Consider the following 13,238-nt stretch of genomic DNA (forward strand, 5'->3'; position numbering starts at 1 on the left):
ATTTTATGGATATGGGGTGAGTCAAGGTAAAATGTAAGAATGATAGTCTGGTCCCAAGTTTGGTAGCTTGAAGTGATTGTGCATACAACTGTAATTTCTCTTTTGGGTATTTTTTTTTAACAAGTTTTTTGTATTCATCCAGGCAATGTAGTTGCATTATTCCCAGTTGCACAGTGATTTAGGGAATTAATTTTCAAAATTAGTCCTGAAAATAAGTTTGGAGTCTTTCAAGCTTTCACACAAAATGATTTAGGAGTATAATTCTGTCAAAAGTCTCTATTTATGTTCCTGTTTCTTTGGTTATAATGCACTGCATCCCTGTTTAAAGAAGGAGCAGTGCAAGGTGGAGGCTTCTGCTACAAGTAGTCAAGAATCACAAACTGAGGCAAAATTATTGTTAGAGTAATATCAGAGATGTTCTTTACTGGTCGTTCCTGCATTTCAAGGAGGGAAAAGCACCTTGATTACCAGTGAATATGGTTTTCCTGATGGATGTGATGATATCAACCTGCTAGTTTCCTTCTGAGGTTCTCCCTTCTTACTCTCTTATTTCTTCCTGTGTTTGTTTTTTTTTTTTTTTTCCTGTTTGTGTTCATAAGGACTTAAGGGAACAGATTTGAAAAGTTACTGGGTGGCTTTTAAAAGCAGAGTTTCAGAAATACCTGGGCATCTGGTTTCTAGCATTTTTATGGAGAGAAAATACATGGGATGCCCTTCCACAATTTATCTGCCAGAATATTGTTGAAAAAGCGGCTCCAGATAATTTTGAAAACGATTTTGGCATTGGGAGCCCAGGTTTTAGTGAGTATTCCTGGCGCTGTGCTACTAAGTCATTAAACCTGCTATTTTGTGGGAAATAAGTTAGTGTGTGGTAGATGGAAATCCACCCGGATATGGGTGAACCAGGCATTTTGAAATCCATACAGAGATCTCGGTCATCTTAGTAGTAGAAAACCTAAAGGTGTTTAAGAAGAATCTCTCCTTTTCTGGATTACCAAATGTTATCTAAGGAGTGTGTTTTGGTTAAGAGCAGAGCTCTGTATTTGACATAAGTTCACATAATAACTCTGGTGAGTCAAGATCCAGTGTCTGGGGATTGCCAGAGGATGGGACAACCTCCATGGATCTCCTGGCCTCTGTCTTTTACAATCAGCCCAGTGCTGTTGGACAGTTACCTTCTTAATTTTGTAAGGATAGCTGTAATGTAAGTTAAGTTGCAGTGTTTTCACTATTGTTACATCTTAAAATAATAAAAACTGTTAGTCATGAGGGAACAAGGAGTCATTTGTATTTTGGATATTTTAGAACCTTATTTAAAGGAGGGAGGCAAGAACTATTGTCTAATGTGCTGGTTATTTTTGTCATTATACACAAAATGAAGAATACAGTTATTGTTGTCTTAAATGTCAGAGTTAAATGATTCTCTCTGATTTTTTTTTTAAATCTACATAATGAAGTTAGTTTAAAAAAGCACCATATCTCATTGTTTTTCAGACCTCTGAGAAGTTTGGGGGGTGGGGAGGGGATGTGTTATACAAAAGGCAAAAGGCACACAGTTTTACCTTTTGAACAGACCTTGACGTTTATTTAAAATAAGCCTAATTTAATCGGTATTGTATTGCACGCTGAAGATAATTTAGGCTAGTGTCAAGGACAAGTGTTATCTATTCCTTTGTTGTAGTGAGGTATTGAAATAATGAGTGGAACAGAAGGGAATCAGAAAATGTTTGAAGTTTTTCATCTGTGTCTCTAGATGGGTATTTTTAATCACATTCTCCTGGCTTTTGCATGCAAATTACACTGAACAGCACACACTATATAAAATGAAGAGCTGTATTTTGCAAAATCTATTTTCTTGGAGTTTAATAAGCTTGCAAAGATGGTCCTATGCTTTAACTAGCTAGTTACCTTTTTGTACCTCAGTAGAAATTAAAATCTTAGAATTTAATGCTGCTGTTTTGATCCTGTAGCAGAGGAATGGAAAGCCTGGCCCTTTTATTTGGAGATTTTTGAAACCATTTCTTTCTTGGTACTCAATGACTGCAGCTCCCAATGACAGATGAGACAACTGTTAAGATTTAATACATTTTTATTTCAGCAATATATCTTGCTCTGTGACACCAGCCCCTCTAATAACCCAGTGTCTGGATTACTTACTGCATAGCGTCACTGCTTAACTGCTGACCTCTGTGGCAGGAATAAAATACTGAACTCCTGCACGGTCTGAGCTTTTGACTTGGAAATCTGCAGACCTGCAGAGTCATCCCATACCACGAGCTCAGCTGCATGAAGTACAGTCAGGGTATCCTTTAGAGCCTTATCCTGTAAAAAGGCAGACTTTCATAGTGTGCTCTAGAAGTGTAAAATTGTCTTGAAAGTAATACTAACATCGTTGTCCTCAGTGTGGTTCGCATGGTACTCATTTGTGCTGAGGAGTCAAAAATGGAGGAGATGAAATTGGCTTATTCACATGCTCAGATGTGCCCCAGCTACTTCCCAAGCACAGCACTCTCTCTTCTGAAACCATGTTTTCTTCATGCACCACTTTAAAGCCAGGATGGATATAATTTTTTCGGTTTCTTTTCAAAATGAGCTAAGGAGATACCGTGGTAAATCATATATTGTGATAATTTTGCAGAGTATGTCCTTAGCTGTGAACAAGAGGACTGTTGATACAAAAGGATTTTGGAAGAAATCTTTTCTGTATAAATTGAGGATTTAAGAAAATAACAGGGCAGCATATATAGACAAGTATTATGTATGCTTTCAAAGGAAGAGTTTGTGAAGAAACAACCCATTAAAAAATGCCATGATAAAAACCTTGTGATAGAAAAACTGTCCTATTTAGGACAAAGATATTTTCTGCAGCTATTCTCATAGCCCAAACAAGCATGGGTTTAAGCATTTTAGTACCTGTCATATAGAGGGCTTGTAACAATTGGGGGAAGCAAACTTCTCTCTAAGCACAGTATCTTAATTTTTGCTGAGAAGGGTAAAAGAAAACCAAAATTGTTTAAAAGAAATTGGGATGATGTTCTCTCTTCTTGTACTCTTAACCATAGTTCTGCTTTTAGTTGGAAGCTGGGAAGTGTCTTTACCCCATAATCTCAACCAGACCAGTTCTGCAGTGAGATGTGTCTACAGCTTTTCCCATGTGTGGGCTCCCATGGCTGACTCCATCCTTGGCTGGATCAGGGTGCAGTGATGGCACTGCAGCCCTTTCAGCAGGGTTTGGCCTGGCAGCTGTGGGTACCAGTGCTGATGGATGTGCTCGCTGGAAGGCTGGGATCAGTAGCTGATTGCAAGAGCTTGTGCAGCGTTCCTTAGCATGGTTCCAGTTAACAGCAGAAATGCAGCATTCAAAGCATGATTTAAAGTAACAAACTGCAGCTTCTAGGGCTGTTCCTGGCCAGGTGAGCATACCCTGCTGAACAGAAACCCATCTCCTGGCTCCATTGTCCTCCTGCCTGTTCTATCAGTCCACAAAGTGTGGGGTGTTTCTGCATTTCTGGGTTGTTCTGTCTCTAAGAGCTGACCAGTGTGGATGTCTTTGGATGTTAGCTGCTCATGAAGGCCAAGATCCAGCCCTGGTGTTGAGCTTGCTGTGTCCATGCAGTAGGTTTAGCCAGGTAAGCATGTCAGAAGGGTTTTGCAGGATAATCTGTGTGAGCCCTGTCTGTCCTTGTGTCTGTCTGTCAGTGTGTACGTGTGGGCTGGTGGTTCAGGTCTTGGACAGTACCTTGTATGTAGAAGTGTTGTCTGGTACAGTCAGGGGGTGAGGTCGTGGAGAACCAAATCCAGCCAAGCAAGCAGGCAGCTCAGTGGCAGCTACTGCTAATAGTCCTTGAAATAATTCTAACTCCGTTCAGTTATTGTCTTATTTCTTTGTCTAAGCCTCAGCCTGATTTACACCACAGAGGTCAGGTCAAGAGCAATTCAGACAGAATATACACAAATGACTTTTCCAGGGTGCCAAAATCACACTTGCTTTTAGACTGTTGCTCAGCAGGAAGGGGGAAGAAGAGAAAAAATATTTTAAATAGGCATAATATGAAATTAGTTTTTAAAATATTTTAACATTTTAAATATATTTGAAATATTTTTAATAGCATGGGAACTTACAGGATAGTACCTAAAAGTGCATTTAATTCCTACTGGGAGAGGATTAGATTGCAATTTAATATTGATTCTAGAATTTCTCAGATCAAAGTGCCATGGGAAATGAATACGCTAAAGCGATGTTTTAATAAAAAGCTTGTATATTTACTTCAGAATAATTTCTTAGATGTAAAGTATCATGAAAGCAGAAGATTTTAAAACTACCTGTAAAATTAGTGTCCTTCAAATCAATAGATGAGTTTTGATTTTGCAAATATGATTTAACTTCGTGTGTTATGTTGAGCTTTGAAAGCAAGGGGTGCTTACTTAGCAGATTTGGGAACGACTTTCACTGAGACCTGTGGTGTATTTTCCAGCACTGGTTATTTTATCTCATAGGGTTTTGAGGGGGTGGATTATGTTCAGCATAGGTAAATGCAGAGTCCTGGATGTGAGCTGGAATAACCCCTCTCAGCAGTGTGGGTGGGAGGCTGCTTCCTGTAGAGACAGACCTGGTGGAGAACCTGAAGAACATGGGTCAGGAGTGCCCTTGTGGTAAAGATAACCAGCTCCACCCTGGGCTATATGAGCAGGTCTGTAGTCAGCAGGTTTAGAGAAGTGATGAGGCTGGGCCTGAGCTGGGAATGTGCGCTCACAGCCCAGAAAGCCAGCTGTACCCTGGGCTACATCCAAAGCCCTGTGGGGCAGCACAGCGAGGGAGGGGATTCTGCCCCTCTGCTCTGCTCTGATGAGACCTGTCTGCAGTGCTGCATCCAGCTCTGGGTCCCAGCACAGGAAGGGCATTGACCTGTTGGAGTGACACCACCAGGATGATGGAGCACTTCTCCTGTGAGCAAAGGCTGAGAGAATTGGGATTGTTCAGCCTGGAGAAGAGAAGTCTTCAGGGTGACCTAATTGCAGCTTTCCAGTACCTGAAGGGAGCCCACAAGAAAGAGAGAGAGAGAAGGATTTTTGCAAGGACATGCAGTTACAGGGCAAGAGGGAATGGATTCAAACTGAGAGTAGGTTTAGATTACATATTAGGAAAAAAAATTCTTTACTTTGATGGTGGTCAGGCACTGGAGGAGGTTGTCCCAGAAGGTTGGGAATGCCCCATCCCTGAGAGCGTTCAAGGCCAGGTTGGATGGAGCTCTAGTGAAGGATGCCCCTGCCCATGTCAGGAGGGTTGGAACTGGATGATCTCTAAAGTCCCTTTTAACCCAAATGATTCTGTGTTTATTTCTCTCTGCTTCTGGAATATTTTGGGCTTCTGAATACAAGGAAGACATTGCAGTGATGGCCCAGCCAGAGGCTGTCAGGGTGAATTAGGCTGTCGGGGTGGGCTGGAAGCTGTCACAGGGCTAAGGGACCTTTAGGGGGGCTCTGTGACCGTGTGGCTCCCTAAGACACAGCAGCCTTGATGTGACTGCTCTCTGTCAGGGATGGTGGAGATGGAACTGGGCTTTGCTCTGAGCTGCGCAGGAGCAGTGTGAGGGACAGGAGACATGTTGTAACAAGGGAAGTTTCAACTCCATACAGGGAAAAGGACCAATAGGGCCAAATGCTGGGAGAGAGCCTAGAGAGGTTGTGGACTGTCCATATTTCAAGTTATTGAAAAATGCAACTGGATGTGGCTCTGAGCAGCCTCCTCTCACTGACTCTGCTTTGAACAAGGGCTTGGATTAGTGATCTCCAGATGTCTTTTCCAGCTCAGGTTTTTCTATGATTCTGTATGAGCTTACACTTCTGTATAATTCACTGAAAATGGAATACAAAGTATTAATATGATGGTGGAATATGACCTTTTAAATGTCCTTATTTTTGCAAAAGCTATAATGCAGTGAAGTTATTGTGAAAAGTTCTTTGTTTGGCTCCCTTCCAGCAACTTTGAAAAGTTTTATGAAAAGCTTGTTCTAGTTTCATGGCTCAAGTGATTAATTAGGACAGGTAATGATTTTCTTGAAAATATAGAGGTTTGTTGTTTGTGCTACAACTTATCCTAAATTGAAACAGTGCTTTCCCTTTTTCTCCTTTTAGCATGCTGGGTGATGTCTAAGTCTGTAAAGGGGATGCTCAGGTTGCGCATCGCATCCAGCACAGAATGACTCTTAGATGCTGCTATTTTGCTAATTGATTTTTTTTTAATATATCTGTGGGCAATAGGGTATTATTGTGGAAGTATCTATTCTGTATTTTCTCTTACTAGCTCATTGAAACAGTAGTTATATTTAAATGGGTTTTCAATGAGCCATGTAGAGAAGTGAAGCTCAAGGAATAATAAGAATTTGGGTCTGCCATGGGGCTATTACAGTCAGTTCAGTCATCAGAAAACCTACGAATTGATTTTGTATTTAGTTTCTTTCATTTCTAAATAATAATTGGCTACTCCCTTGCTAGAGATTTTCCTGAATTTATGTTTTTTTTTTTCCTTACACTCATCTGTTCATTCACAAGCAACTTGTGTTTTGGGATGTTATGGAGTCTGAGGTGCCATTAGCTGAAATTTGATTTACTGCTGGGCCTTATTAAACAGCTACTCCTTAGTTCTGCATTGTAACATGGACTGAGTAATACATAGACTGCTTTGGGTAAAAGTGGTTTTTTCCAACCCTCAGGAGCTGCTGGAGAACTGTGCTTGTATTCTGTTGTCATCTCCCTCAGCTGTGCTGGTTGCATAGGATGTGTGTAGTCACTTCTGTTGGTCACCACTGTACAGTCTTGCTTGACACTGGAAATGCTTTATGCTGAGAAAAGGATGCCAGTGATGTGCATCTTTAAATTTTTTGCCAGCCTTCTTCATGTCCTCTTCCCAGGCACTTGCTGCACATGTCTGAAAGCTTAAGGCTGTGCTGTGAGAGGGGTTAAATCTCCCTTATCAGCAGCCCATGGCTGTCACATGAGTGCAGACAGAGGCCTACACAGGACAGGCTGGCCTTAACCCTCTGGCTTTGGAGGTTAAAGGAAATGCTGAAAGTAGCTACTTTAAGGGGAAGATATTTCCACAAGGCTAATTTAGATTTTAGAGTCTTATTTGAACCACCAAAGTCTATTTTCAAGGCCCATAAGTTCCCTGAGAAAAGGTTCAGTTATTAAGCATAAACTGAGAGCCAGAATCCTTGACAGCATTGGTGCCTCACCACAGGTGTGTGGTTGAGCGGCTCCATCACTTGGAGCTGTCTCACAAGGTCTGTGCTCCTTGTTCTCCTGGAGCAAGAAAAATGACATCTGGTGTGAAAGGCCGTTTGTCAATGGATGGCCATCCTGCAGGAGAAGCTGTGCAGCATAAATGCCAGAAGACCATAGCAGCTGTGAAAGGGAACATCACATCTGGAAGTTGCAGAGACTTGGAAATGCAGGGTTCAGCCAGGGGAATGCAGACACTTTGGGTTGCTCAGCAGAGTAACTTCTGAACAACTGGCCACTGAACAGGCAGAACAAATTGGGAATGTTCTTGTAGGGATGTATCTCCAAAGTGTCCTGGTGAGAAGAAACCAGATATTTAAAATGGCTCCTAATAATCTAAAAAGGTGAGTGATTTCAGTTTCACTCAGTCTTAAAAAGATTGGATAAGAAGTGTGGAGCCTCTGTGAAACCCAGAGGGTATGAAAACCAAATGATCAGTTGCTGTCTTTCTAGCAGGACAATGGAGCTGTAATCCTCACTGATACTAAAATAAATCTGAAATCATTGCTGGTGCCTACGCATGAGCCAGTATCAGATTCATCATTAAATATCACTGAAGAATTAGCAAATTTTGGACATGTACCTAGGAATATGCAGAATTCAAGGGATTTTTTGGACAATCTTGTCATAGTAGTGGAAGAATACAGCAGAAGTTTCCAGCTTTACGAATTTCTTTGGAGTGGAGGATTTGTGATTTGGTGCTGAAGAGAGATGACCTGATCAGACCATTTGATAGTAATGAATTGGTTTATATGATAGTAATGCTTAATGAAAATGTAAACAGCCATTGCTGGTGGAAATAGTTTTTTAATCCAGTTAATTAACATTCAAATGCTTAATCTAGTCTATTAATTAAGACTGCATATGTGTTTACTAATTTTTAATTACTTTAGAATAGACGGAAATTGTAATAATTAATGTTGGAATGCAGACTGCTGCTGCTGTGTCAATATTAAAATAAATCAATCTTCTTGCCTTTTATTTATTTAAGTAAATATAACCTGGTTAGCATCATGTGTTGAGTCCCAGACAGACCAATAGAGACGCTCATCCTCTCTTTTAGAAAGAACAAGATGTTGGATTGTAATTAATTCAGTAAAACCTGGTGTTTTGGAGTGCTGAATACAGTAATATGCTGGAATGCCTTCCTCTTACCCCAGATCCAAAGGTCCCTCAGTAAAACATTGATTTTGATATTTCAGGCTGTGAATTAATTTCTTCATAAGGCATTTGCTTGATGAAGCTAGCATATTTAGCAAAAGAAAAAAGTATGTTACTCTCCCTTCATTGTCTGTCTGCTGTGGAAAGACTTGTATCAGTCAAAAGAGAAGAGCATCAAGTCACTGGTTTTAAACTGTACTCCTATTTTTTTTTTGTCTTCAGAGGGTAAGGATGGCAATAAAAAATTCCCTTGCACCTCTTGAAATATACTAATGATCATAAGTGTGCTTTTTACAGCTGGGGTAATTGTTGAGTTTTATTGCAGTTTTGTATTTCTAAAAAGAGAAAACCTGTTGGTCAAATACTGAATGCTATTGCTTTTTAAAAAAGTTGTATTTTTTGTTGGTAATTTACACAAAATTGCTTGTGTTTCTTGCTGTGGAGTATAAAAAGTATTTTACTTTATGCAGTTGACCATTTGAAGGTTTACTCTAATTCCATTGCTGCAATGGGATTAATATTCCATAAATTATGATCCGAACAAAACTGCTGGTTTTATGTCTGAATGTGTTAATGAATATTTGAAACTTATTTTTTCTTGAAAAGTTATATACATATTCATTGGGAACCAAAATCTTATATTGTTCAAACTGGTGACACTTCCTATGCCGTCTTACCATGATAAATGGTGATAATAAAGCCTCTCACCTTTCAGTTGCTTTTGCCATATTATAATAAGAAATGTTAGCATGCCAATCTGAATGAAGCCTATCATTTATTAAATTTGTTTTGAGATGACAAGGTGGTTTGCTTTTACTTGATTTTATTTCCTATTTGCAGATTTTTAGTTCAGTGATTGAGAAATGCAGAGTGTCTTGTTGCCTCAGGTGATTAAAACTACTGTAACCTATTAAACCATATTCTCATGTCTTTGATGCATTTAAGTTGAGGTTCCATGGAATGTTGGATAGATAAAATATATTACAATTTTTTATTAGCTGTTGATATGATATTTGGTCTTTGATGTGGGCTTGTCTTCACAACGAAAAATAAAATTAAACTGAATGGCATCAATACTCACTAAATTTCGGTGGAAGTTCTTTCAAAGAGCTGATAGTGGTCTAATATTGACTTTATTAATGCATTACTATGGTTTGTTCAGTCCTTCTGGTGGTCATTTCTGCATAAGAGTGGGTGTTATGATGAGTTTCTCAGGTCACTGCAGGTGATGAGATCTAAAACTGAAGGACAGAGAACAGGAGGCACAGCTCATCTCAGGTGTTGGAAATAATAGAGTGATTCTCAAAAGATCAGGGTAACTTTATTTCTTATTAAAGAAGAAAAAGATCCATATAGAAGTAGTCTCCTGACAGTAAAGATGATGTTTCCAGAAAAGACAGTCATCTTTGTTTTCTGCTCTCGTTGTAAATCTGATGCCTAAAGCCCAGCAAAATACCGTAGGCTTACCGTTGATTTAAGGCTGATTAAAGCTGGTCTAGTAATGGTGGTCTCCATTCTTTGCCAAATTAAAAACATTTCTGTAGTCTTTAAACATGACTCATCAAGAGACCTTTTCCCTGGCACAGAGCAGTGTTTATGGCTGTGGATTCCTGCAGCAAGGAATTCTTCATAGCTCCAGTGACCTACTCTTGTGGTTCCTTCCACATTGCATAAGGTGTCTCTGGAAGTTTTTTGTTTTGTTTCTTGTTCCTGCAAGGACAGTAGTCACGATGTGATCTCTGGGCCTCCAGCAGTACAATTCCTCTCCTTGAATAATCTCTTTTGATTTAAATAAAGGATGTTTGAAGGGCCATATAAAATAAAGGGTCTCTGAAGAAATCAGATAAATGCTCGATACCATAATACAGTGCAAGATATTTTGGCTGTTCTTGTTTCCCACACACTCAGTCCTGTAGAATGGCATGCCAGGGTCTGGAAATCAAGATTCAAGGGTGTTTATTTGCATTAAATCTTCCAGTCCCAAAGACTTTCTGGCTTATTATGAGGACTGAGCTATTGTAGTCCAGATGGCTACTGTACCATTGTAGTGCTGTTTCACAATGAACTTCCTAACCTGTGTTCCTAATGCTAATTAGATTTGGATAAGACTAACATGGATTGTGTTTCTTCACACTAAAAAAATGTTACAATTTGGTATGCCTTTTAATGAAACTGAAGCCTTTTGAAGGTTTGAAGCTGTCAAAACTGTGAATACCTGAAAAAAACCCAATAAGATCAAAAGCTAAGCTTGAAATAAGAAACATTCATTTTTAGATGTTCTGAAGTTATAGGTTGTAGACTGTCAGGAATAGGCAAAAAGCTGGAGGCGACTTAGTGTAGGAGATAACATATATAGAGATTTATATGCACATACCTTTTTGCATATATATAATATCTATGAAATACTTTCAGCTGAATGCATCAAATAATATTTTTCAATCAGCCTCAAAGGAACAGAATGTAATTGGGGGATTTATCTTGATACATGACATGTGAAGGACAAAAAGATTTGATATTTCATAGAATTCTTAAATGCTTTGTTTGTCTTTTTTTGGAATATCTTACAGACCTTCACTTGTGGATTCATTTATTTTCAGTTGCTGGAGATTGGTAATTAGCTTGCTATAAAACAGTAAGAGAGTTATGAGTAAAGTTTTAGAAGCATATTTTTGTAAGCATTGATATTTCACATTGTGTTAGAAAATTAAATTTCCAATACTCTTGAGCTACTGACATTTTGGTGTTGTCACGTCTCTTTTGTTTGTAGATTTCTCAAGCATAAAATAATGACTTTTATGGTAAAAACATGTTCCAGCTGTCTGCAGCTGCAGTCTGGTTTTCCTGCTGCTACCTGCCTTTCGACTAGCACTGGAGAGAGCATGGATCCTTTATCCATTACCAGTTTATTCTTTCTGTTTTTTACATGCCTGAGCCTAAATTTTGCATTAGATATGGAATTATTGGCAGAAGTTCGCTACTCCCTGTAGTTTCAAAATGTCTGAGAGTACTTTCAAAAGCTGAATTCCCAAATGGTTTCCACTCGGCCTTAGAGTTGCATTTTAAAATTTTTTTATTGATGCTTATGTAAGTTAAATTTGGGTAAAGGGACTATTATTAAAGTCTTTTTAGCTGAGATGATGTTGAAATCGCTTAAAAAAAAGAGAAAATGACCTCTGATGCCTTTCAGTTACATAAAGTTTTAGCTGTTTTGCTAACAGAAGAAACAATTTGCAGAGACCAGCGTAGTTTAAGTTGATTTGCTCCATTTACCCTACCAATTTGAACAGAAGAATGTAATACTTTCTTGGAAATGTCTTTCAAATATTATATTATAGGTTAATTTGCAGGCTGCAGAATGCTGCTATCCATAACACTTTTTTCTCTGTCTTGAAGATTAGGTTTTAAAATGAAATGTGTATAAGAGCTGGTGTTATCTCTTTCAGTATGTTACAAAAGATAAATTGGGATAAATTATTTGTTTCAAATAAGTGCACAAAATCATTTACAGTGGGAAAAATATCTCAGGTTAATCAAAAATCACTGTGATGTTTTCCCATTTTTCTTGCAGTGGTGAACACAGATTTAGTAAATTTTTATTAGATTACTGACTTGGCAAAGTTCTAAATGGGACTTGAGATTTCAAACTTGTTTTGGAGAAGTTGATGGCTAACAGATACAGAGTATTTCCATAAATCTGACTAAAGAAATTTTGGAAGAGAAGCCCACAACTTAAGTCATGATAATAGATGGCAGATTAATAAATGATGACTGGTTGTGATTATAACACTTCCTTGGCTTTGCATAGTCTGTAGCTTTCAGTGTTTGTAAACATGCCTTCTTCTTGAATGTTTTTATTCTGTAAAACTGTGGTTTTGCTCGTGATTTGACTCTGTAGTAATGATGTGTATAGAGGTATCTAAACACAGATGTTGAATTCCAGTGCACAGGTATAAATCCACACTCAGTTTTCTGCATTTCTGGGTAAGATGAAGTGGTTTCCTCGGGAAGGTGGAACCCTTGCTTTCCTGCCTTGGTGCCATTCTTTCTGTGGCTCACAGTGATGAGTTTTGTGTCCTATCAGAGCTGTTGACCCTTTGTAGGATCCAGTTAATGGCTGCCTTTCTTGGGCTGATGATGTGATCTAGGCATTGATTGGAGTCTCTGCTGATAGACACTTCTTGCTCTTTGCTGGGGAGAAATGTTGAAATGCTGATCTACAATGGCGCTTTGATGGTGTTGAGGTCTTTTTTTAACAGTAGATTAAATTGTCATTTGCAGCTCGTGGCTGTGTTTGATGAGCAAGATCCACACCATGGGGGTGATGGCACCAGTGCCAGCTCGACAGGCACGCAGAGCCCAGAGATTTTTGGCAGTGAGCTTGGCTCCAACGCGGCATCGGCCTTCCAGCCTTACCAAGCAACAAGTGAAATCGAGGTCACGCCGTCAGTCCTTCGTGCAAGTAAGTAAATGCTCTTGGTATCTCAGTGTGCTTTGTCTAAATTTACAAAGATGCCAAGTGCTGTTACCCATCCATGCTGCTGGGAAAAATGATTCATTATCTGTTCTTATCGAAAGCTGATCAGAACCGAGAAACTGCGTAAATGCTTCCTGCATGCAAGTAAACAAACCTGTTCTGTTTTAATAAATTATTTATAAATTGCTTTTAGCAGCCATAAGCTTCTTCTAGGCTGCCAGTTTAAAATTGTCCTCACAGTGAAAATCACAGCAATATCTCCAAATGTAGTTGCTGCACGGTGTAATTTTCGGTTTGCCAGTTTTGTTCCATTTAATTAACA

The 13,238-nt window shown here is 39.0% G+C and overlaps 1 protein-coding gene across 11 annotated transcripts in view; it reads left to right on the forward strand.

The window, feature by feature from the left end:
• The window catches only part of PARD3 (par-3 family cell polarity regulator), a 444,905-nt gene that overhangs the window by 136,177 nt on the left and 295,490 nt on the right, over positions 1-13,238 (forward strand). For all 11 annotated transcript variants that reach the window (XM_030943492.1, XM_030943497.1, XM_030943503.1 and 8 more), the window contains exon 3: positions 12,721-12,901. In XM_030943492.1, the coding sequence (XP_030799352.1) occupies positions 12,721-12,901 (181 nt within the window). The remainder of the gene's footprint in view (positions 1-12,720; positions 12,902-13,238) is intronic.

This window comes from Camarhynchus parvulus, chromosome 2 (assembly GCF_901933205.1).
Source record: "Camarhynchus parvulus chromosome 2, STF_HiC, whole genome shotgun sequence".
NCBI lineage: Eukaryota > Metazoa > Chordata > Aves > Passeriformes > Thraupidae > Camarhynchus > Camarhynchus parvulus.